Genomic DNA, 26177 nt, shown 5'->3' on the forward strand with positions numbered 1-26177 from the left:
TTTTACAAAATGCTGTTCGATAACAAACTTCTTCAGTAAAAGAGAACTGAGAAGTCTTGCAAGTAGTTGCAAGAACTTGCAAATACTTTTTACTAAGTCCCAATTTACATTATGTCCAATTTACATTACCAACTTTTTCGTCATTTAGAGCTGATTCGTCATTTATTTGCTACAACAGGCAACATTTTGCGTCATTTGCCATACAAAAATAAATGACGATAGCTGCGTCATTTATTCTAAACAACGCACGAAAACACCATACTATTATATGCAACCCTGCTTTTTCGTCATAAACTACCAAAAAATGCAACTGTTTTATGATATCTTTGTTTGTTTGTGTGTGTTGTTGAAAAACAAAAATACTCAAACGATGACAAAAGTGAAAATAAATGTTTAAAAAACTTGCAAAAATTATGTTTTTTTGTTTTTAGAATTAATTTAAGTAATTTGATACACATTTGTGTTGTGAAATTCCTATTTCTCTGAATAAATATATTGTGTGCGTGTGTTTGTGTTATTGTATAAGTGTGTATGTGCGATTGTGTGCGTAAGCAAATGACGCAAAAAAAAACAGATGTAAATACACTTCATTTGATTCTAGGATTTCGTAAAACGAAATCATTTAATGTGCATATGTAAATTGGACTTTAGGCGAGTTTACTTGCGGCAATTGTCAGTTTGTAGGTGAGAGAGGGTGCTGAGAGGGAAAGGGTTACCATATGCCTCACCTCTCTCTTCTACAAAATGACAATTGCCGCAAGTAAACTCGCCCAATGTAAATTGGGACTTAGTTATCGAACAGGCCTAAAATGTTAACAAATGCCATTGGGGTAGAGCTGGCAAACCATCGATATTCCTAACATTAGATATTTTCGATATAATAGTTTAAAAAATCGATTGCTATCGATATTATCGTTAATTTGTCACTACCATTAATTTGGAAATGAAAATGGCGGAAATGTCTACGCTTTTGTTGAAATTTAGCACAAATAGTTCACAGAAATCAAAAAGAAGAGAAAACAATTGATTTTATTTAATAAAAATAAATTTTACTTTTTCGAACTTACTTTCTTACATCCACAAAACTGAAAAGCCGCGATTTTCTATTAATTTCAGTGATTTTTAGGTTAGGGGTTTTTAATCCGACAAAACTATCTATCGATATTGTTTTTTTTTTAATAATCGATATTATCGATAGTACCATCGATTTTTTGCCAGCTCTACGTCAACGTCATCAACGCCGTCAGATATATTTTACTCGACTCCAAATTCTGGGAACACCGGCCATAATTTATTCGCTATTGTCAATTAGACAAGTGCATTGCATTTTTTAATTTTTCACGTACTTTCAATTGCATTCCACATTTATTACATTCTATTCTCATACGAAAATGTCAAACAACAATAACAACGGTCAATGGGAAACGGTAACAAAATCGAAAAAGTTCAAAAATCTAGAGAAAAAGGTTGTGGCTCACAAAGAAAAGAAACGCGAAGAAGCTCTAAAACCAAAATTAGATGAAATATGTACGTATGTGTGTAAAACGTAAACAAAACTTAACTACTTAACTTATTGTTTTTTAATGGAAACAAACAAGGTTTTTAACTGTACTATATAAAAATTCCTTACATATTATCATGGGAAAAATTAAATGATACTTGTGTTAATTTGTTGTTGTGTGGCCGCGGGCGGACAAAACGGCGTTAAATCAGAATTCAGCCTGGCAATCAGCCGGTAATTTTTATCAATTTCGAATAAAAATTGGAAATTGTTTTCTAAATTATTTTCACATTTTCAATATACACTATGACTATGGGTGTAATGTTTACGATTTACACTGTTATCATTTCTGGAGTCGGTAACGGGTAATTGTAAATTGCCACATCATCATATTGTAAAGTAGTAGATTTTTTTAATTCAATGATAACCAACTGCTGTGCATAAAATAAGAGAAAATACAACTTTTATGCGATTACCAAAGTTTTATCAGATTAGATTTTTCCTTACATTGGTTTAAATAACAATGAAGGACGTTTATGTTGTTTATATAAGTTTTATGTCCAATAAAGTGACTCCACTAACCAACAAAATACAATGGAAACAGTTCAGGATGAAGTGGATGAATTAGTACATTGTCAGCTTGTTTTTAAGCAGTACACAGAGTCATGATAGGATGCACTCTGCTGTTCGTCTTTTAACTATATCCAATTTGTGGTAAGGATATATTCTGAGTAGCCATGCATAAGACGTGATCAAGTTGCGAAATACATATACCGCATTCTAGCCATACCACGCCACATAAAAATGTAATGCAGAATCACAGCACTCACGATCCAACTACTTTTTTTCAGTAAGTGCATTTGGGCTGTTCTTAAATAACACCTATGTCGTTTTTTGTTGTTCGAACGTTCCCCTCTCTCTCCACCCATTCCGACCGTGGGGAAGCTTTATTAACCATCGATATGACATGATTAATTTTGGACAATTGGTTAATTATTCTTGCAGAACTTGCCATTAGTATTAGCTAACTCTCTCCACAATGCTTAAGATTTACGATATATTGGAAGTCCTCATGGAGTATTTTCGGCTACGACGGGAATACACGCACACCCCCGATTTTTTGAAATTTTTACCACAGGTAGGTCTCTCGTGGTCCTGAACACAAAAATATTTATACCATTTCTGGGAAGTCCATACTTCCCGAGACTCCTTCTGGAGAATGATTATATGCGCAGACTTATTCGGGAAATGCTTTTGGAAAGATTGCCTATAATGGTAAAAAAATGTTATGGGAAAAGCTAATTATTGGGTACTTGGATGACATTTTATAATATCTTTAATTGTCTGGGCTAATGGCTTAACTTTATCATTACTTTATATTATATTGTATAATGTTGTTTTATACTTTTCAGTACCATCTCATCAGATCCGAAAATTGCTCAATGAACGAGGAAAGGCTGGCAGCAAAGATGTTTCACCTTCAAAATCAAACACAAGCTCGAAATCGAAAACTTCCACACCCAAAAGAACGGTCATCAAGAGTAAAGATCAAAGTGATACGAAAAAACCTAAACAAGACCAACCTAAACAGCCACCAAAACCTAAGAGTTTGGACCAAGCTTTTAAAGCATTAACACCTAAAGATTTTACCATCCAATTAGAACATTTTCAATTATTATATCCAGGGGCAAAGTTAACTTGGCTGAAGGCGGTAAGTATGAAAAATGGATAAAAGATATTGTTTAATTTTAATAAAAAATTACCATTTTATTTTAGATAACCGGATATATAAATTCAAATTTACAATTTGAATGTGATCCTATATTTTCCGGTCGCTCTACATCGTATCCTGGAAATTTAGCTTCGTCCGATTTCAAACAGGCCTTATTAGAATTTTTGTCCTCGCAGGGTGAGGAGAACCTCAATTATTTCTTCCATTATACTCTACTGGAGAGTATGTGTACTGATTTGAATAATAATTTACCTGTTGTAGGGTACAAAGTAAGTCGAACGGCTATGTTTAGTGTTTAATACATATAGATAAACGTGTCATATTTTATTATTATTGATATTTAACTACTATACCTAACTAACGACGGGACGTGCACAAATATTTCACCTTTCTATCACAACAACGCTCTCTGAGCGTCCGTATTACCCAAATACGTTGAGTCCAAATCACATTTCAAAATACAAAACACATAGGTATGTACATACAAAACATTATACATTCTGTTATAGTTGAATTTGTTCAACTTGAAATATAAGAATACATGTGTTCTACTTTTTTCACCATATACGTTTTGGGAATACGGACGTATTTAGGCATGTCTCTTATATAGCCTTTTGGCTCTTTATTTTGTACTTTATTTGTAACCCGTTTTATTTCATTTTTCAGTTTATGTTACAATTAATAGCTAGGAATTGGCCACAAATTTGTTCATCCAACATGGCCAGTACAGCAATGTTAAAACATTCCTATCAAAATCGTAGTAATATTTGCCTGAGTATATTGTGGGCCATAGGCCAAGGAGGCTATGAGAATTTAATGGCGGGCATTAAAGGTAAAAATAAATATGTAGTCAGAAAACAGTAAAAATAATTTCCAATGTTATTTTATAATTAGTTTGGCAAAGTTTAATGCTGCCAAATATAGAGATGAAAAGTTACTCTCGCTTTGTAACAGAGTACATAGAGAAGATTTTAAATGTAGCCACGGATCAAAGGTAATATCATTTAAGTTCAAAAACGCCTTCAAATTATCAACATAAATCCTTTCTTCTTAGATTACAATTAAATCAAAATGAATTCTTTGAAATATATAATGCTTTAAAAGCCCACTATCCTAGTATACCTCGTGAGTGCCAACAGTCTTTGATACGTAGTTCAGAAATATTTTTGGTAAGTTATTTGTTTTGCCATTTCATTTAGAATTAAATTTAACTCTATTTCTTCCACTGAATACAGCAAAAATTCATAAGGAATTGCAATAAGCATGCAAATCTTTTCCTAACACTACTACGCAGCATTGAGAGTCCTACTAAAAGTAGTATTGAAACAAATGGCTGCCTTTCATGTCTCTTGCACAGCGATGATGATTGCTTTAAGGTGTGGAAAATGAATTACAAAAAGCAATTGTTACCAACAATTTATTTGTTGCAAAAAATTGGTATGTATGATGATACATATGTTGCCTTTTATTATTGCTTTTAAATTTAAATATTTATTATATTTCAGAGTATGAATTGTCTGATAGTGCCTCAGCTTTGGCAATGTCTTCTGCTTTCCACGATTTCTTAAAAGATGCGGAACAATTAAATGCTGAATTAGACTCTGCCAAGAAACGTGATCCAAATTTGGATACATTAATAGCTCTAATTTCGGTGAGTGAATATTGCATATACAATTATTTTACCTTTAAATGCATCGTTTGTTGTTGCTGTTGTTATTTGTTTATATAAATTTTTCTATACGAAAGATTGCCTTGTGTTAACATAAATATGTCCACGTTTTTGCATAGAAACTCCATTAAAACGTATTTTTAGGATTTTAGCTCTATTTGTACGGCATTAGCTCAGATGTAGTACGGCATTTCGATTTCTCTATGGACAATAATTCTTTTAAACATTTTTACATACTGTACACCCACAAAGTTACCATTCTTGGGCTTAGGTGTGCAGGCCAAAAAAGTCATCTTTCATTTTTTCAAGGAAACTACTATGCAGATATTTTTTTCATCTGAAAGAGCACATCTGAAACTACTTTATTAATTTTCTCGTTTAGAGTTAAGCTTGTTGATCGAAAATTGTTTGCAAGTGAAAAAGGAAAGCCAAGGACTCGAACCCACACAGTCACCAAATTACGTGGCCTGGTTTCGCTGTAAGTTAAGCAGCTCTTCAGACGTATCGACTGTGGGATGGCTTCTCTGCCCTAGAACTTTTGGTTTTTCAAATGTAAATGTGTTTTTATACAACCACGGATATTTGGCCGTTGAATTGTATTTCTTCATGACAAATGCTTTTTTGCGCTGCCTTTGAAGTTATGAGTTTGGCTTTGAACGCTAACACGCCGTGACAATATTTTTTTCATATGTTTTCAAGGACTACTTTAGTTTTGTGGTAAATGGCAACATGCGAAACCCTTTTATGTAAAAACGTTTTGCGGTGCTAACGTTAACTCGAAAACGAATAAGCCGACCTTTATATATTTTTGTAGGCGTTTCAAGAACCTAATAATCTTGTCTTTAAACGAAACAGAGCTTTAAAATATCTACTTTAATGTCAAAATTTCGATTATAAGGAAAAAAATAAACTGAGCCTTGTCCAAAAACCGTCCATTTTTTTTTAATTTATCTCACTTAAAAGACAATTTTTAATGCATTAATAAAGCGGCCAACATATATGAAGATCGGTCAATTCGTATTCGACCTATCGTTGGCACCGACTTTAAAATTGAAATTTCGAGAAACACGTGTATACTATACTACCTACAAATCGCAATAAATTTTTCCCTTCCAATACTCACATCTCAGCCAATTTTGCTCCAATCGAACTAAATTTTTGCAGCATACAATGGTAGAACAAAAACAAGGTAAAGTAAATACTACAACAAATACAACTCAACAACAACCACATAGAAATTTGTTTTTGTTTGTAATGGTAGTATCATCAGTAAATGTAAAAAAATAAGGAAATGTCTATAAATTATTGGAATCAAGGCAAATTTACATATATAAGGTAATTGCATGAATTACAACAACTAACAATTTTACAAAAAACAACAATGTTATTGAAAATTAATTGTCAAAGAAATTATTGAATAATAGGGTCGTTTCAAAAATTATTTTAGGAAAAACGTAAATACATTTTGAAAATCCTCTAAAATAGAACAAATTTGAATCAAAATGTAAATGTAAAGCATTCAGAACTCTGGTAGGTAATTTTTATTACACGTTTAGGATGAAAAGCAGTATTTTATAGTAACAAATTTCGAAGTTTCAAATTTCATGAGTAGACCCTATTACATTTTGAAAAATAAATTTACAATTTAAATTTACAATAATACAAAGCATACGAAAATCGTGTATCAGCACGCAATCAGCCGCGTAGAGATGCGGCAACTCTACGTGGCTGAATGTGTGCTGAAACACAATTTTCGTATGCTTTGACTTTTGACTTGAAGCCTTTACCTAATTAACTGCGTGTTGCGTGTGCGTTCAAAAATACAAAAACAAAATACATGTATTTGTTTTTGTTTTCAATTTGAAATACATGTATTTTGTTTTTGTATTTTTGAACGCACACGCAACACGCAGTTAATTAGGTAAAGGCTTAAAGCCGGAAGAACATGCAACTTAATACAGCTGATTGTCACTTCTACCTTGTTTAAATATGCCTTGATTGGAATATAAAAAATTAATTTTTTTTCACATTTCATTAAATACTTTGAAAGACATGAATGAAAACTCGTTAGATTTTCAATTTTAATGTTTCCATATCATTCCACAAAAAGTAGAATTTTTTTTGCAAATAGGTTTGATGTCGCTGGAAAAAGGAGAGGTTGTCTCAATCTTTTGTTTTTGAAATAAGAAACACATGTTTATTAGGGCTTTATTTTTTTCAAACTTATCAAAATGCCACACCATAATAACAAATGTATCGCATCTATAAGCGGTCTTTTAGTATGCGGCACGTCGTTCGGACTTGGAGGAGGTTACATGTCATTGATATGAAGAAGTCTTTATGGGAAATAGTTTTTTTTCTGATGAATACATTTTTTCTTCTAAAAATATATATCCCTAATATACATCGAACATAGAAATAAATACAGTGACTGTCACTAAAAATGATGCAACCTGAAATAAAAAATGTAAACGTTGATAAATTGGAAACGAGTTGAGATGTTTTAAAAATTCAAAAAAACAATTTTGTAGGCTGAAAATTTGTCTTTAGGAAGGCATACAAAAATATTCCGTTTAAAGTACAGTTATACTAACATTTTACAGGAAAACAAAAAATGGGCATTTTCATACCCTCAGCATTTATGCTAACGAGGGTATATACACTTTCATACGGGCAATATGTGCCTCATCGATATAATGGTTTTAGACCCCAAGTATGTTTGGACGAAATGTGTTTCAGACAATTTTGAGTCGATTGAGCAATGTCCGTCCGTCTGTCTGGAGCGCACGATAACTCTCGAACGGATGAACGTTCAAATTTTGGCTTTCGTAATATTTTGCCCAAACTTAGTTTAAGTTCGAAGATGGGCTATATCGGTCCACTCCTTCCGGTACCTACCCCACAAAAGTTCGAAACATTTGTGCTAACGAAAACTCTTGAAGGGAGTAACCGATTTGGTCCAAACTTTGCCCATCGTAAAATGTGTACCAGACTTTGATAAGGTTTCAATATGGACTGAATCGGTCCACTCCTTCGGATATCTCCCACACAAAATTTCGGAAAAGTTCAGTTTAGGGCCATCTATCGAATCGCTTTGATTTTTGTTTTAGCAACTTGTATGCACTGCCTCAATTACGACGGCAAAAGTGTTTTAGGGGCAAGTTAATACTTCTTGAGCAAACAGCCCGAAGGGTGTAAAATTCCCCTACGGTACCATATGTAGTGGCTGGAGATCTACTTCCATAATAGTCAATGTCGATCTATTCCTTTTAATATCTCCTCCGAAAAACTTCTGATCTTTAATCCTAATCAAAATTTTTAAAAACCCCTAAATACATACGTTTTTGGGAAAAATTTGTTTCAATATACACAGGCTGAGGGTATATCTCTGTCGGCGAAGCCGACTGATACTTTTTTACTTGGTAAAGTGAGCATTAAAAATGATGCACCACAGTAATCGATTAATAATTTCCAAGTTTTTCGCTTTTTATGCAATTTTAGTAATCAGGATGGTGGAATAATTGGTTCCCTATCACTTTCAATAGCTTTGTCGTTGATTCGGACATAAAGAATGATGTTCTTGACGTAATTTTAGCATTGTCGTAATTAGTGCCTCTGTGTAGGCAGTTTAGCTAAAAATTTCTAGTTTTTGATAACTTGACAAGTTATAGGTACTTTACACGGTATGTTTTTTACATATGAGTTGTCACTTTGCATAAACATTTTGTATGGGAGAAGTGACAACTCATAAGTAAAAAACATATCGTGTAAAGTACCCATTAGTGATGTGGCATGCAAGTAACCATAACGTCGGTGATTACATTTAAGTATTCGGTATTATTATTGATGTACATTTCGTTATCCATACTAGTTCGCATGGCCATGAGCAAGCCTTGATACTTTATATTTGGCCTGTTCCCGTACTTTATAAAAGCTCTGTTCCTTAACGTGCAAGAATCTTCAAGTTTTACAACTTTTTACTCGAAAAGCGTTCCTTTACTTCAGACACCATACAATTCATATGAAAGCAGATTACAACTTTTGCTACTTTTGCCGGTTTTACCACTTTCAAAAGTAAAGGAACAGACCAAAAGTGGTAAAAGTCGTAAAAGTTGTAAAAGTCGTAAACGATTTTCATATAAATTTTGCGTACGGTAACGCAAAATGCGCAAAAGTGGTAAAAATTGTAAAAACTTTTTAGTTCTGGAACAGAGCTATTTTTTTATGTCAATTTGTTTACACAACGTTTTCTTTGTTTTGTTTTGCATGTTGCATTACATTACTTGTTTTTTAGAACAAGACGATTACAGTTCTAAGTTTACATGTTATCAAAATTAACCATACATACCATATGTTATCGATATAAGAAGAAAAGTCTCAATAAAAAACTTACTGTGAGTACACGCGCTGCGACTTTTGATGCATGCATCACCATTTTTGTACTTGTAGGGTTGCATGTAGGTATAAATTGTTAAACCAAAATTATTGAAACGGGTACAAATATTTGTTAATATTTCTCGAGAAATGTAAATAACAACACTGTTTTTAAAAATTATTGGAAAAAACATTATGTGTGTTCGTTTACCCAAAATTTGTACAAATTGTTACTGGATGTTGTTCGTTTACTCTCCAGTACAATGCAAAAGACCTTAGTCATTTACAAGAAGTTACTGGACTTGTACAAATTTGTACAAATTATTGAGTAAACGAACACACCTATTGATAGTCCCAATTTACATTGGGCGAGTTTACTTGCGGCAATTGTCATTTTGTAGGAGAGAGAGGTGAGGCATATGGTAACCCTTTGCCTCTCAGCACCCTCTCTCACCTACAAACTGACAATTGCCGCAAGTAAACTCCCTAATGTAAATTGGGACTTAAGCTGAAAACAGATACAACGTTTGATTAAAGTTTTGCGTTGGGCGTCGAGAAAAAAACAACAACAACAGGGCGACGACGACACCAAAGTCCAGCGTTTATCTGTTTGTCGGCATATATTTCAAATGAATTTGAATTTTTCGGCATCATGCCCAACAGTGTAAAAACGGCCAAAACGACACAAAACTTTACCCAAACGTTGTATCTGTTTACAGCTTTAGGTAAAAATGTATTTTCCAACATTCGGGTTATTCCATTCTACGAGATACAGGTAATAATTATTGAAATATTTTTACGAAATGTTGGGCAACAAATTGTACGGCGTCAATATTATTCCAATCGATACAAAAAATTAAATTCTTTTTTTTTTTGCAATTCGCATTTTGATGTTTTAAAAACACATTTGGAACACAAGCAATTAAGTTTCAACTATGAAGGCAATAAAAAATTAACAACATACTTATCAAATAAAAGAGGAAGTTTAGTCCTTTTATTACATTATTTTAAATCCATGATGTACATTAAATAATTGTAACATACTAAATGGTATTAATAAATTAAATGATGATTCATGAAATTTTACGTTTACATTTCATACATTTCGTACATTTTCATTCTCTCCATCACTAATATTTTTTGCAACACCGCTAAAAAAATGGTGATGCAAAAATAGTAGTAATGGAGGGAATGAAAATGTACGAAATGTATGAAATGTAAATGTAAAATTTCATGAATCATCATTTAATTTATTAGCGAATTCCATTATTATAATTGGAATAGACTAAATGTAGCTTATTTTCCGAAATCCGTTTATCTGGCTTTCTCTTTTTCTGAATATACCGTCTATGTTACACACACAACAATTAATTTATGATAAAAAATATGGATCTACATGTTCACATACAAAAAATTTATAAAAATCCTTAATTGCAAAAAAATCACTGAAAATCCCACGATTTTATTGCACATTCATTCATTTTGCAAATATTTAGTTGATACCACAAAAACCAGGTACCTATACTTTTTGCCCATTGTTTTTGTTATTTCCGACCGATTTCTGCATTTATTGCCTAGATGTGGTCATAAACAGGTAAATCAACCCTTATGTGTAAAAACCCCAACATTATTGAAAGAATTTTTTGTTGTAATTCCTAATTGAAAATCTAAATTCTTATAAATTCATCGTTTGCAATAATTAAGTTGACTAACTGTATGTAAAATCGTACATGTTTGTTACAAAAATTACGCTTCTTACAATATCACGAAAAAATTGCAACCCTACAAGTACGAAAATGGTGATGCATGCATCAAACGTCGCAGCGTGTGTACTCACAGTAAAGCTGTAAACAGATACAACGTTTGGGTAAAGTTTTGTGTCGTTTTGGCCGTTTTTACACTGTTGGGCATGATGCCGAAAAATTCAAATTCATTTGAAATATATGCCGGCAAACAGATAAACGCTGGACTTTGGTATCGTCGTCGCCCTGTTGTTGTTGTTTTTTTCTCGACGCCCAACGCAAAACTTTAATCAAACGTTGTATCTGTTTTCAGCTTAAGTAAGTTTTTTTTATTGAGACTTTTCTTCTTCTTATATCGATAACATATGGTATGTATGGTTAAACTGATAACATGTAAACTTAGAACTGTAATCGTCTTGATCTAAAAAACAGTGATAAAGTAATGTAATGCAACATTCTAAAAAAACAGAGAAAACGTTGTGTAAACAAATTGACATAAAAAATATAAAGTATAAAGGCTTGCTCAAAGCAAAATACATGTATTTCAATTTGAAATACATGTATTTTGTTTTTGTATTTTTGAACGCACACGCAACACGCAGAGCTATAGGTTTGGCCCTAAACCATAACAGACATGCGAACTCGTATGGATAATGAAATGTACATCAATACCGAATACTTAAATGTAATCACCGACGTTATGGTTACTTATATGCCACATCACTAACTTGTCAAGTTAACAGTGGCAACCCTACGAATGAATTTTCTTATCATTGTGTACTCGTTCATCGTTCGTGTCAAACAGAAACGAGTTTATATTTGAAAGGAGGAGACGACGACAAATAAAACTTCAGTGTTTGATTACAATTTGCTAGAAGAACGCCGTCAATTTGTGTGGAGTGAAAAACAAGTGAAGTGCTGGTACTAAAAGAACAAAAAATTAATTCATATCAAACATAAATTATCAACTTTTTTTGAGTTTCAACGAAAAACAGTTCAATGCTTTTTCTTTTTGCAAAAAAAAAGAAATAACAAATGTGCAACGTGTTTATGAATTTTTCCATCTTTCATTCGTTGATTGGTTGGTGGTGGTATACAACGAAAATAAATGGAAAAGTAGATGAAAAATGTTTAATATGTACAAAAAATGCTGGTTGGTGTTTAACTGGTTGGTGGTGGCAAAGCAAATTAACGATTAAGCTTTAGATTATGGATTACGTGGAAAATTAATTAAGACGAACATGGAACTTTATTGTTTTAATCGACTGCGAACCATGAATCTTTTTAGATTCTCTGATTCGGCGTTTTTTCGTTTGTTAGTCGCGCATCATTATTGTACGTAAGTCGGATGGACACGTATTAAGTTTTTGAATGAAGGGGGGTGTGGTATGATTAGAGTGAATTGTTGCCTTACCTTTTTGGTATTTTTTGTTGTTGCATTGTGGTGTCTCTGACCACCATGTTGATCTCTTACCTTTGATATCCGAATGTTGCCACACATTTGAGGTTTGTGATACGACATGAGATTTGAAACAACAAAGTGTTTGATGTTTCAAGAATGGGTACTTTTTCATTCTTTTAACCATTTGCATATTAAATTTCATTAAACATTATCATTTTCAGAAAGAAAGTAGATGTTGGACTTTAAGCTTTGAACAATGGAAACATCCACTATATGTACTATATGTGTGGAGATGTGGAGAAAATAGGGACGATTGGCACTTACTATGTCACTGACCGGAGCTTGCAGCCTCGCATTTGTGGTCATAGTATCCCATCAATATCCTGCTTTGTTGAGCTTCAAATGACTATGGGGAAACGATAGTGCGACTATCGATTTGATTACTGTCGGGAAACAAAGTTTACGTTGCCCACCAATACATGTTTTCTGGGTTATCTGTCGCAAATTATTTGGAGATCGATATAAGCAAAGCTTTACTACAGCGAAAAAAAGGTAGTTGGACTATTGAGAGTTTGCCAGCTCATTAAGAATACCTTTCATACATTCTATTTTCGTCTAATCAATTTACTTTCATCTGCACATACCGAACCTAAACGGATGTGGTGCTTCCACTTGAAATAAACTCATGAAAATTCGATTCCGTAGAGTTGGTGAAAGGCGTTTCCATAGAACTGACGACAATATTATTCATTCCGAGCCACTTGCACCGCTGATTGAACCCATTCGTTGACCCAAAACGCCAAATAGGGCTTAAGCCCAGTTTAGGGCCCCGTTTGTGGATCTCTTTGATTTTGAAAAAAAAAAAACATCGGAGATTTGGTTGCGTAGTCGGTGTTGGATTCTGTCAATAGTTGAAAGTCCCTCCCGAAGCCCGGAAATCTGAAATTTTTATGACAGATATGTCTTTTTGTCCTTATTAGAAAAATATAAAGTTCTTTTTGTGCAAGTCCATACTTCCCGGGTTATGGGCTTTTGAAGTTCCGAAAATTCCCCAGTTTATAACCTCGCCATTTTTTAACGGATAATATGCATACCATTGTAAATCTTACGAAATACATTACCATATACAAAACAATGTATCTGACAACAGCCAGCATTCGGTCGGGGATTTAAAACTTTCTCCTACGGACATGTGAAATTTTTCACAAGGGAATTTTCGAAACTTCAGAGGTCTCTATCCCGGCAAGTATGGAGTATTAAATTTATGCCTAACTTTTAATTTGTAACGTAGCCTGTATTTAAATCAGTCCATGGGTGAAAATCTTAAATTCCTGGCCAAAAAACGTTATTTTTTATATAGGGCTTTACAATGGATCTAAAACAATTATATAAAATCAAGGGTTCTAATTGAATTTTGAAAGCTCATATCTCGGGAAGTATATACTTCCGCAACAAAAAATATATATCGTTGTAATCAGGGTCCCAAGGGATGTTTGTGGAACAATTATATTATTATAATCAGTGTCCCATTGGGTATCATGTTTAGGTTTTCAAACACTCCATTTCGGGAATTTTTGAAATGTTTTCAACCTACACAGCAGGTGATTGGTTATTTGATACAAATCTAAATCAAGAGCTTTTCATCTTGCCGTTACATTTATTTTTTTTTTGGTTAATCTAATCACGACCATAAACCACAATTTGAGTCAAGGTATTTATAGATAGATATAACCGCACAGTAATAAACAAAAAGTAACAAAAGATCTACAACATAATCTCCAGCTCAGCAACAATCATTTAGTGGCATTAAGCCCAAATGCATGCCAGTTATCAGAAGAGACTTGATTATGGCTAATCATCTAGCAACACCTATTGGTGGTAAAAGTTCGAATTTAGTCGAAAGATAATGCTATCGCAGCTCACTATTTTATGGGTTTCTATTTCGTAAACTAATAATTTATAAGATGAATACGTACATACAATTTTTTCTTCTTACCTGTCCAAACAAATGTTTTCTCTTTTTTTTTGTAAACTACACAAACTATGACAAAAACGCCGGCCGGTATTTCATTTTTTTCTTTGGTTTACAAAAACAATTTGGGTTTGTTGTTAACCGGCACGAATGACAGTCTGCTGAATGGTGGTCTTTTGCCTATATGTGGAATGTTTGTTTGGGTGTACGAAATGAGTTCATAGTATTCCTAAAAAAGAGAATAAGTGCTAAAGATCACTTAAAGTTTGAACAGAGAGAGAGAGTAAAGGTTGATAAACAGTTATGCTCCGCTATATAGCAATAGTTTATAATTCAAATAATAGGTACCTAAATACGTTTTATCTTTTGGTCTGAATAATTCCCAAGCTTAAAGAATTTTCTTTATTTTTCTTTTGCTGTTTGTTCTGTTTGCTTATCACAATTGTTGACATTGGAAACAATTGTATGCATGTCAAAATATATTATAACTTCTCATAACTTCTCCCTCCCTCAACAAATATCATGAAGTATGTACATATATATGACCTCATATCAGTGCAATGCTATTGATCCACGTATACTTAATAATATGTAGTATGTAGGTGCCTACCTATAATAAATTTATATACAGTAGAACCTTGATAATTCGAAATCCAAGGGACCCGGCCATTTTATGCGAATTAGCGAGGTTAAAATAAGAAGGAAATGGCTTTTCGATTTATTGAGGTACGAATTATCGCGATTCTACTGATACTATTCTACTGTCATTTAATGGGTATCAGATATGGGGTTATATTTTTGAAAAATTTTATTTTCATAACAGAATTGTATGAGAAGAATACAGACAGACTGTGGCTAACTCGAAAAACTTTGATACTAATGGCTTGATCCAACCCAAAGGGATTTTGCAATCGTATATACAACCTTGCAAAAATGCTCATTACAAAACCCTCACTAACCGTTCATTTTAACAAGGGCATGTCTTTACTCTTGGGCACTAAAATAAGTAGTTACGACTTCTAATAATAATAATAGGCTTTCCTACATTTTGAATCAAGAATTTTTTAATATCTTACGCACTTGAATTTTATTATTTTTATTTAAGTTTTTCAAAAGCACAGTGGTCCCTTTGCTAGCCATAAACAAAAACACACATGTGTATAATTTGCATACTTATAATATGTATGTATCTCACGATTTGTGCCAGAACCATACGCGGTAATACACGCAAAATATGAGGTAATAGACTAGAAAAAAAACAAAAACAAATTACCCACAGCAATTTCAAAAAGAGAATTCGCAAATATAGCAGTTTATTTCGCAAACAATTCATTTGACATTCATTTGCTACATGTTTGAAATACTAAAATAAACGAGCAAGGGCCAAAGTGTGCCGCCGACGATAATACTGGTCAAGAATTCGAATAGCACAAATATTTCCAGCATAGCTTCTGAAAACAAAATTGTTAAAGAGAGAAAAAATAAACCAAATCAAAATAAAAAGAGATTATTTGACAGAAAAATTGCCACGTGTTGAAATTCTATTTGGCGTTGGAACATTGCTGATGATGATGGTGGTGGTTGTTAAAGACACACAATAGGAACAAAACAAAACACAGAGAAAATAATTTCATCTACAGTATAACAGACCAGACAAACTTTCAAAAAAAGGTTGTGCTGTTTGGCCTTTTTTTCATTTGAGATAACAAATTGGTACCTCCGTGTTGTTGTTTGTTTTCTCATGCAAGAATCTTTGAGAGGGGGTACCATAATCTACATCAAACGCTAAGTATGTGCTGTCCATTCAAAATTTCTCTTTTTGAAGAAAGTAAATACCTTTCCATTTTACAAAATTTCCTCCATATTTTAAAGCATTTGTGGATAATTGCAACATTTCTTATTTTTCACTTTATATTCCAGATAGCAAAACACTTGAAATCATTAACCCCTCTTATGAAGCTTAATCTAAAAATTTATAACAAAGAAAAAAAGCAAATTTCATATCCATCCATTCACCAATCAGAATTTGGACACATCAGTATTTCAGGTGTTGACAAAAACAAACATTATGCATTTTTATTATTGTTCATATTTCTTGTTTCTATAATGTTCCAAAAGGTATTTGATAGAATCTTGCTTTATTTTTTGATATGTATACTACACATCGTGTATGTGTGATTGTCAAACGCTGATAATGCTTTATAATTTGCTGCAAATAGAAACAAAGTATTTACAAATTTTTAATACGATTATGTCCATACAACAAACAAATGATGGATGGATCTTTGAGCAAGAACAAAAAGCCTATTCAACAAAATATGCAACATGCTCGTCCAGCTAATTGTTGCTTTTAATAACACTTTTCTAAGGATTTGGGGACTGCCATAATTTTTCAGAGAAGAAAATTGTATTTATAGCTAGGATTGAAGGGAATTGCACTTACGGCGGTAAACAATCGGCACACAGAGAAGAGAATTGATATTTAGTAGTGACCTGATTGTCGTATACCTCGAACTCCTCCAAGAGAGCAGCATCATCACTAGCACCAAACTGATCTGTTTGTGTCGACAAATTATTTATTATATTCAGAGCAAATCAGTACCGGAGAATTCTTACTAAAGACATATTTCTCGCAGCGTTCTTCATCCTTAACTTAACGAGTGAGAGAAGGGAAATTTTTCTACGTTAGGAGATCACAGAACAGTTTGCTTTGGATATACTGCATACAGGTTCCATAAGCAGTGCGCCTTTCCAACTGGCCTATTCATCAATTAGTAAATTGATCCACTTAGAGCCACCCAAGTTCATCTGTCAATTCTCTTCCTATTATATTACTAGGTCATGTAAAGAAGGTTGCTTTCAAGTCCTATCTCCAATTTTGCTGATAGCAAGAATCTCTGCCTGAAAGACGCTGCATAAATAAGTTTTCATTAAAGGATTCTCGCAGTAGACACCGGCGATAGTACCTTCCTCCATCTTGGAGCCGTCAGTGTGTTCTGCCGACCGACTAGAGGAGAATTACCTTCCGCCAAATGGTATTGGTTCACATTTCATGAATATCTCAGTCATTATTTCCACTGTTCAAAATCAGTAGTGAGATAAAATAGAATGGACTCCACTCTTTCAAGTGGAAGTTCACTTCTGCGATGTCTTTCAGATGAAAGAAATCTATCTTTTGTCGCTTTTGGGATGTCCGTCTGCATCCTCATTATGAGTTTGCATTCGTCATAAATTGATGTGTTAAATGTGGGAATATAAATATTTGTATTTTGTTTTAGCCTTATGGCTTGGAGTATTTGTAATTATAGGATTATATCATATACCTAGTTTTATATGCACTCTGAGTAGTGATAACATACACATATGTAATATAATGTAATTCATTTAAATTGGCCCGATGGCTTAGAATTATTGTAAAGTTGATAAATAAATAAAATAAAAAAAAAAATAAATGGTCAGAAACAAATTTTAAATAGCCAGTACCATGGCAAAAATCTATAACCCAGCAAAAATTCGGATCCGATAGTCATTATGCAACCCATTACACAGTAATGTAAACAAAAATAATTACTTATTTTATTCCTTACTAAGTAATGAGTACGGTGGCACAGAGCGTGTGTGTCCGACTACAAATCAGAGGGTTGTGTTTCAACGCTCATCGTCGGCCGTGTACTTAAAAACAAAAACAAAGAACAGTTGGTGGTGCACATGTAAGCCTTTAAACAACCCTTAATATTGGTGTGTGTGGCCCGAGTGTAGTGTGCTCGGATACAAAGCAGAAGATTGTGTGTTTAAAACCAGCAAACACCGAAATAAAAATATGAAGTGCGTTGAAATTGAAAACAAGTTCCACCTCAACTGTTCTAAAAATAGAAAATATTTTTTTAGCCTATAGCTTATTTTTCAACTTCCAATGGGTTATTCAGTGCAACATGCTCTTGTTAAAATAATTGGTTAGGAGGTGGTTTTGTATTAAGATTAAAAATTCTTAAGTCACGAACTCCTGTTGACATTAATGCTGTATATAACTTTATAACGCATTCGCCCTTTATTATATAACAAACTTATACTTTAATTTGTAATTAATTTTATAAAAGCGCTAACTGATGGCCTTAGTAGCCAATGCTACCTTCTTATTAACTTTGTATTTACTACTAGTTAATATAATAAAAATAAATAAGAAAAAATCGGGCGTTAAGTATTGCGTTCTGAACCAGACAACGAAGCCGGCCGATTATTTCGGCTCACTCGCTCACGTCTATACAAGCCAATCGGCGGCGGCGCGCCCACTTATTTATCGACTCGCGGGTAAATTTAAGTATATATAACATGTAGTTTAAACATAGTCCCGGTCCACACCAGAGTGAATTTCACTAAAAAATTTCATGAAATAAGGCGTTCATAGATTGAGTTCCCCACTACCGAAATTTCATAAAATTACTTTAGTATGGAACTCGATCGAAGAAAGCACAATTTCATGAATTGTTTTTCAATAAAATCAGTCTTGTGTGGACTGGGACTATGCATGTCACGAAATTTGTCATGGATTTTTGCTGAAAATGATCGGCGCGCGCCTTTCATCATATTTGACGGCTGACGATTTTTAGCCGATTTGAGCCGACAAAATCGGCGGCGGCGTGACTCTAAAAAAAAAGGAGCGGCGGCGGCGCCTATTTTCGGCCGACTGGCTTCCACCTCTGTTCTGAACTCCCTAAACACCAATCATTCCATATTTATAGACAATTTTGCACATTTGTACTAACTTATCCATACAGAAACTCAAAATCGTGTTGATAAAAAACTAGAAATCCCTGAAAACATTCAATTTATTTACGATTCCCTCTTTTTTAATTTTATAGTTTAAATTAAACATTACAAAGTCATATTTTATACTCAACTAAATACATTTATATATAAAAAATGGCACAAAATACCAAAAGCAATAAGAACAAGCAAAATAAGCAACAACAACAAGCTGTTAAAAAGGTAATTAAAATTGAAAAAAAAAAACAATCAAAATAATTTCTAAATGCGCAAATTCGCGTAGTAGATTTTTATAATTTTTTAATATAAATTTAACCGTTTTTAAACTTGTTTTATTTGTTTGTTTTCTCCTCAGGATGTACAAACAAAGGCAACACAACAAAAAAAGAAACAAGCCGCTGAAAAGAAAAAGAAATGCGGTTGCTGTAAATGGACTTTGGGATCTTTAGTGCTCATTGCGTTGATCGCTGGAGCTTTGTTCTATGACACCGAGGTCAATGGTAAAGGTGTGTTTGCCAAATCGGCGACCGGTAAAGTACTGAAGAATGCCGGTTTATTGCCACATGTCGAGAAGGCCTGGTACACAACAATGAGTACTGCGGCACGAGGCTATAAATGGGCCGAGAAGACATTACCACCCTATACAAAACCCGCCTGCAAATTGGTTTGTGATCTAACGAAATTATTCCGTAATGCTGCATGCAATGCATTTACCGCGACAAAGGAAGTGATCAATGCTAAATTGCCAGTTGCAGCTCAATTTGTAAGTAACCACGACTTAATCATGAAACTTGTTCCTCTTGTGATCTTCTCTTGTAGTTTAGCGTTTTTTTTTCACAGCTAATGAATGATGTTATTATTCTTATGACATCATCATTTTTTATAAATTAATCACCTTTAGTTTTTTTCTCATCTCTATTCTCTATTTCGTTTCTTTTATGTTTTGTTATTGTAGAAGTTTTTTGACCCGTTTTATTCAAAAAGTTTCTTTGTTTCATGTTTGGTCAGTTTATAAATTCGGTATTTAGGTACTGTCTAATTGACTCTTTGTCTTTGTGTATTATGTCAGTCTTTTGTATTTCTGAAGTGAAATATTAACGGTATAGACCAGAATATTGAGCGGTTTATGATTTAAACAAAGCTTCTTACTTTGTGTTTCATATTTGGGAAATGTATATTTAACTTCAGCTATGAAAGCCTGTAAAACAGGAATTTGACTTATTAGTCAGTCAGTATGTCGAAGACTATAAGTATACTAGTAAATTTGATGTCTGGAAATGTGCCACTTTCTTTGTTAGGGAGCAGAATTGAAAATGATTTATTTTAGAAAATTGAGATTAAGAAGGAAATATAAAGGAAGGGGAAAAACTATAATGACATGATTGACTACCAGTAATTTCACGTTTGTGGTTCCCAGTGATCACAAAACATCTCCACCACTCTCCAAAAACCGTCAACATAGGTCCATGTTTTGGTATAGCCCCCATATGGCGGTACCTCCCGATTTTCGGTATTTTGTGGTTTTTAACTAGATTTTTTGACCGAACTATCTGTAATTTCACGTTTGGGGTTTCCAGTGGTCACAAAGTATATTCACTAAAACCCGTCAACATAGGTCCATGTTTTGGTATAGCCCCCATATAACGGTAACTCCCGATTTTTCGGTATTTTGAGGATTTTAGATAAATTTTTTATCGAACTACCTGCAATTTGACAGTTGAGGTTCCTAGTAATCACCAAACATCTCCACCAAAAACTGTCAACATAGGTCCATGTACATATTGGTATAGCCCCCATATAACGGGTAAAAGTGGTCACAAAATATCTCCACTTAAAATTGTGGACTGGAAAGAAATAATAATAATTCCGTTTTACACCTTTTTCAGATGTAATTCGAATCATTTTAGTTCTAATTCGAGAATTCCACATGTAATTCGTAACTTTTTATTTGTAATTGGAGAATTCTATTTGTAATTCGAAACATTTCAATTGTAATTCGAATTATTCCACTTGCAAATTGAATTATTTTATTTCCAATTCGAATTCTTTTATTTGTAATTCGAATCATTCCATTTGTAATTCGAATTATTCCATTTGTAATTCGAAACATTTAATTTCGGCCCGGCCGAACTTAAGGTTTTTTTATTTGTTGATATTTAAATCTTCGAGCAAGTCACTGAAAAGTTATTTGGTAATGACTGACTCCTGTCATTACTCTACTTGCTGGTTAATATGTTAATTTATTCCGGTAATTAACAAAGTTGGTTTTGGGCGTTTTGCTCGAATAAATTGACATATAGGTGGTTTGATAGAGTCGGTCAGTGGTTGCTAGACTTTTCGACTATGACCATATCTATCGATTTCAGCAGTTTTCGGCATAAGTTGAGTTTAGGGCCCGGTCCCGGATCTTGATGATATATATACCACAGATAGCCCTTGGGTTCCTGAATATAACGATATAAATTTTGTCTTGCACAATTCCATACTTCCCGAGATATGAGCCTCTGAAATTCTGAAAATTCCCTTGTTAAAGTAAGAAAAAAAAATTAAATTAAAAAAAAAATTTTGTTCCCGTGCCCTAGATTGGCTCCTGTCCATAGGAGGAAGTCTTAAATCGCCGGCCGAAGGCCTGCCTATTGGAAGAAACCATACAATTGAAAAAAAAAATCGGGACCGTGGGGCTTTACATGGGTATGAGAAATGTCTTTGGTGATTGTGGAACTTTGAAGGCCCATAACTCTGGAAGTATGGACTTGTGCAAGACAATATTTATATCGTTAGATTCAGGAACCCAAGGGCTATCTGTGGTATATATATCATCAAGATCCGGGACCTGGCCCTAAACTCAACTTGTTCCCAGTTTTCTCCATTAGTCGGGAAGCAAGGCTGTTTGAACACGGCTTTGATGCTAAAGGATTTGATATGTCGTTGAGAGCCGTTTGCTGTCCATGAAGATAGTATCACCGGTTCAAAGATCTCAACATCCAGATTTATATCAAGTCAACTGCTTTCCTGATCACGAAGATATCAGCTTGGAACACTATACAGTCGGTTTCCAATTTGTATGAGTGTTAAAGACCTAGCCTTTCACCCTAAACGCCAGTGCTGCTGGTCTGCATAAAAAGCCAAACCGCGCAGAGGGCAGTTACTTCCGATCCAGTCATCTCTTCTTAGTATAACGATATATAGTCGCTAGTTTTTACACGAGAATCCATTTTAATATTTGCTGCTAACTCTCTTAAGGCCTCTGCACATACGTTCCGTTTAGTGTAGTTTTACAACAACCACATGAAAACTGCAAGAACAAACTTGGCATCACTTACACTTTTTTCATGTGGTTGTTGTTAACGCGCGACGCGACTTATTGATATTGATTCCTATATCTTGCAGCCAGGTACGTCTTGTCAGATCCTTTCGGTTTTCTCTGCGTAGAGCTTACTGAGTTTGTTGAGGAAGAAGCAAAGGGGTGGTTTAGCATGGTCCTCCACCAGTAGTCCACCACTGTTTCACTCCTCCAAGGCTGTCAACACTGCAAAAACTTCTGCCTTAAAAATACCGCAATTGTCGTTAAGTTTGTGTGAGCGTCTGATGTTCAAGTCTTCACAATACACACCAGATCTCACGCCTTCCTCCATCCTCGAACCATCGGTGAAAATGGGAAGTGGTCAGTCCTGCTCCCATTCACTCCTACCAGGGATTATTATATCCGCAGTGTCAAAGTCCAGGACTGGTGAAATATTGTCAGTTTCACCTCCCCCGTCACTTAGCCCTAATTGGCTACCTATTCGCTGTAGAACGCTAGCATGCCCAAGCTGGGAACAACACCACAGATAAAGCTATTAAAGCCCAAGGCACATGGGGATGCTTGATACTGTACTAGAATACCCAGAGGTTGTATTTTCTGCACAGATTAGAATTATTACTTAGGGTCTTCCACAACTATCCTACAGAGATAATATACTACATGTGGTCTTAGACCCCAATTTTTGCCTATGAAGTTCTTCCAAGAATTGGCAATTAGGCTTCTCAGTGTCCCTCTTCCATCTTAGCCGATGGTCAAGGACCACTCCCAGAGGTGTTACTCTGTATGGCGATGCGTTTGGTATTTGGTTAGCGCAAGATGAGTTAATGCACGATTTTGATATAGGCTTTTGTATTACAGATTGCGCTGATGCCAGAAAGGAAAATGGAACACAAATAGTTGCGAAAGGAAATACGAAAACGCATTTAATTTCCTAACGCATCGCATTTTGCTTACGCATCGCAATAGAGAGTAACCCCCCCCCCCATTCCAGGTATTTTGCCTCTGTAGAGAGATTCAATTGCACGCCGTCCAATATTGGTGATACGAAATCAGCCAATTTGTTTTCCTGGATTCACACCCAGGACGTTAAATATTCAGGCATGTCACAGACTCCGATCGGAATGTCCCATATTCCTCAACTTCAGACCTAAAATTGTGCACTTAAGACTTATATTGGAGGTTTCTTATAACATTAATTATACACTACAAGCAAAGCCATGCAAAATTCTTGAAAATATTTATTAAAATATATTTTAAAATTAATACTTGTTTCCATTTCATCTTTTGTAGTTGGAGCAATACGTGCCCGGTTTGCCCAAGAAAATTGAGGATACTGCCGTCACTGTAAAGACCGCTTCTGTTGATGTTTTTGGAAAACTTGTTGCATTCTTCAAGACACAAGTGTTGGTGTAAGTTGTTTTTTGCAAATTTACTTGGCGGTTATTTACAACTCTGCTTTTTAAACTTTTTCCAGTGGCCGTTTCTCACCTGAAAACTTGAGCAAAGCCTTAAATCAAACACAAAACTTGGCCGTGGAATACTACAATCAATTCCATAAAAAAGTTGATGCTTATGCCAAACTGAAATGATTTCCTCAAACACCATCTAGACGTATATCACTCTAAACACAACAACAAACATTCACATCCACAAATGAACGGTGCCGCAACTAACATCATCAGCAGCAGCAGTTAGTCACATTTTTGTAAAAAGAATACCAAGCGAATCAAACTGAAGCAGAAATTGTAACATGGAAGGGTAATTTTAGTAAATAACCACACTCGTCACAGACAGTCACCAACCAACCAGCAGCCATATTTTTTAAGGAGAAGTAACTAACTCTGTGTCTCTCGTCGAATGTGCTCGAGCAGAGCAGGCACAACAATATTGTGTGTGCTGTATTTGTAATTCTAGTTTATTAATTTTAAAAAATACCTAAAAACATGAAACTAAACTATGTAATTATGTAATACCCAGGATTGCAGCATTCCTGCTGCATTTACAGACTGCAAATTGTGCAAGGAGATGAATAATTTTATAAATTAATAAAAGTTAAAAGGAAAGAAAAAAAACACAATGTAATATTCCATTTAGATAAAGAAACACACATATGAAAATTGTTAATGAATTTTAATTGTAATGTAGATTTATTAATGATGATGATTTTTTGAGAAAACAAACCCAACAAAAAGAAATAAATAATAAGCGCAAAACCAAGACACATTCTAATACTGAAGACTTTGTTCTTTTGTTTGTTCCATACAATTGAGAATCGCTACCACCACCACCACAACACTACAAGGACACCACCATCTTAAACTTCCAGACTTTTTGGTATTGATGAAGATGATGGTGTTTGTGTCACATATATATTTACATATACAGGAGAAAACTGGAAGATAAAGGAAAATTGTTAAGCTGAAGCAATTTTTATAGACTTTTTAAAAGTTATTTTTACTAAAGCAGCTTTCTATAATTGTGTAAACTGCTTAGTTGTTTATAATTTGTATTTCGTTCTTATTCCATATTCCATATTACAATTATTTCTTTTAACAATTTTTCAAAAAATAATTGTAGATCAAATTATTGTTGTTATCTCTATCTTTGCAAATCTTCGACATTCTTTTCATAAACATTCTGTGTCTACATTTCTGTTCTCCCTTCTATTTATCTATTCATTTGTAATTTATGTTATAAAGTGATGATTGAAGAACCACCCACTGCTACATTCGTTGCATCTGTGTATTCCAATTTCTGAGCAAGCTTTAAGTTGATTTTCTCATAGCTTATACATATACGTTTTATAGACTACTTTTTTATTTAGTTTTCTTTGAAATTTGTAAAATCTTTTTTTAAATAAAATATAAAAAATATACAAAATGTCGTACTTGTTTTACTTTTAAGTGGGTAGGATTTTTTTGTTTAATCAATTGCAAATTTTATTAATTTTTATTTCTGAGTCGATTATGGAAAGCAAGTATCGTCCCGTTGCATTGGCAGTTGCCAAAATGTTATTACAGATGGCAGCGAGCAACTTGTGTTGTCGAAGTGAGCTTTTTGAGGGAATTGGCACAGTTGTTTGATAATAAAATAAAAGTATATTTATACAAAAAAAAAGTATTTGAGTGGTATTAATGAGGATGTATGTCCCACTATTACAAGCTCCAGATGAATGAACAACAGCAGCAACAAACAATTTCACGGTAGTGGGTTCTTTTTACCGGATTGACACGGAACCAAACGCATTTCGGCTAGCGGCTGTCAATCCAGGGGGGTTACTCTCTATTGAGATGCGTTAGAAAAATGTGACAAAAAAACTATAACTGAATTTCTCATAATTTTGAAAATAATTATTGAACAAAACAAAAAAACATTATATTTTTGAAAATTATGAGAAATTCAGTTATAGTTTTTTTGTGGGGGGTTTCAGACTTAAACCACTATAACTTAGCCATTTGTTAACCGATTTAAAAAGATAATAAAAGATAACTTGTTCGAAAGACGTTATTTATCCCTTTAAAAGGAAGAAGGATCACTAGAAATCCGTTGTGAAAAAAAGAAGATATGTCCGTTTAAAATTGAAAATGTAAGAAACCCAGATTTTCACTACTTTTACCGTTATAAAAAATAAAACGAAGTGACCCAAACGAACTAACGGCATTGTCCTTGTCCATGGATCCCAACACGATATAATTTTGCATCAGAACACTTGAATAT

The 26177-nt window shown here is 34.0% G+C and overlaps 1 protein-coding gene across 1 annotated transcript; it reads left to right on the forward strand.

Annotated features, from left to right (window-relative positions):
• Window positions 1-1242: 1242 nt before the first annotated feature.
• On the forward strand, window positions 1243-25340 carry Tmem214 (Transmembrane protein 214). Its single transcript, XM_073969085.1, has 11 exons — window positions 1243-1527; window positions 2914-3212; window positions 3278-3502; window positions 3900-4065; window positions 4128-4227; window positions 4288-4402; window positions 4469-4670; window positions 4739-4884; window positions 19512-19919; window positions 23751-23869; window positions 23935-25340. Exons 1-11 carry the CDS (start codon window positions 1392-1394, stop codon window positions 24047-24049), a joined length of 2031 nt encoding a protein of 676 aa, XP_073825186.1. The 5' UTR covers window positions 1243-1391; the 3' UTR covers window positions 24050-25340.
• Window positions 25341-26177: the final 837 nt, after the last annotated feature.

This window comes from Musca autumnalis, unplaced genomic scaffold (assembly GCF_047663935.1).
Source record: "Musca autumnalis isolate F117 unplaced genomic scaffold, ASM4766393v1 scaffold_2, whole genome shotgun sequence".
Classification (NCBI taxonomy): domain Eukaryota; kingdom Metazoa; phylum Arthropoda; class Insecta; order Diptera; family Muscidae; genus Musca; species Musca autumnalis.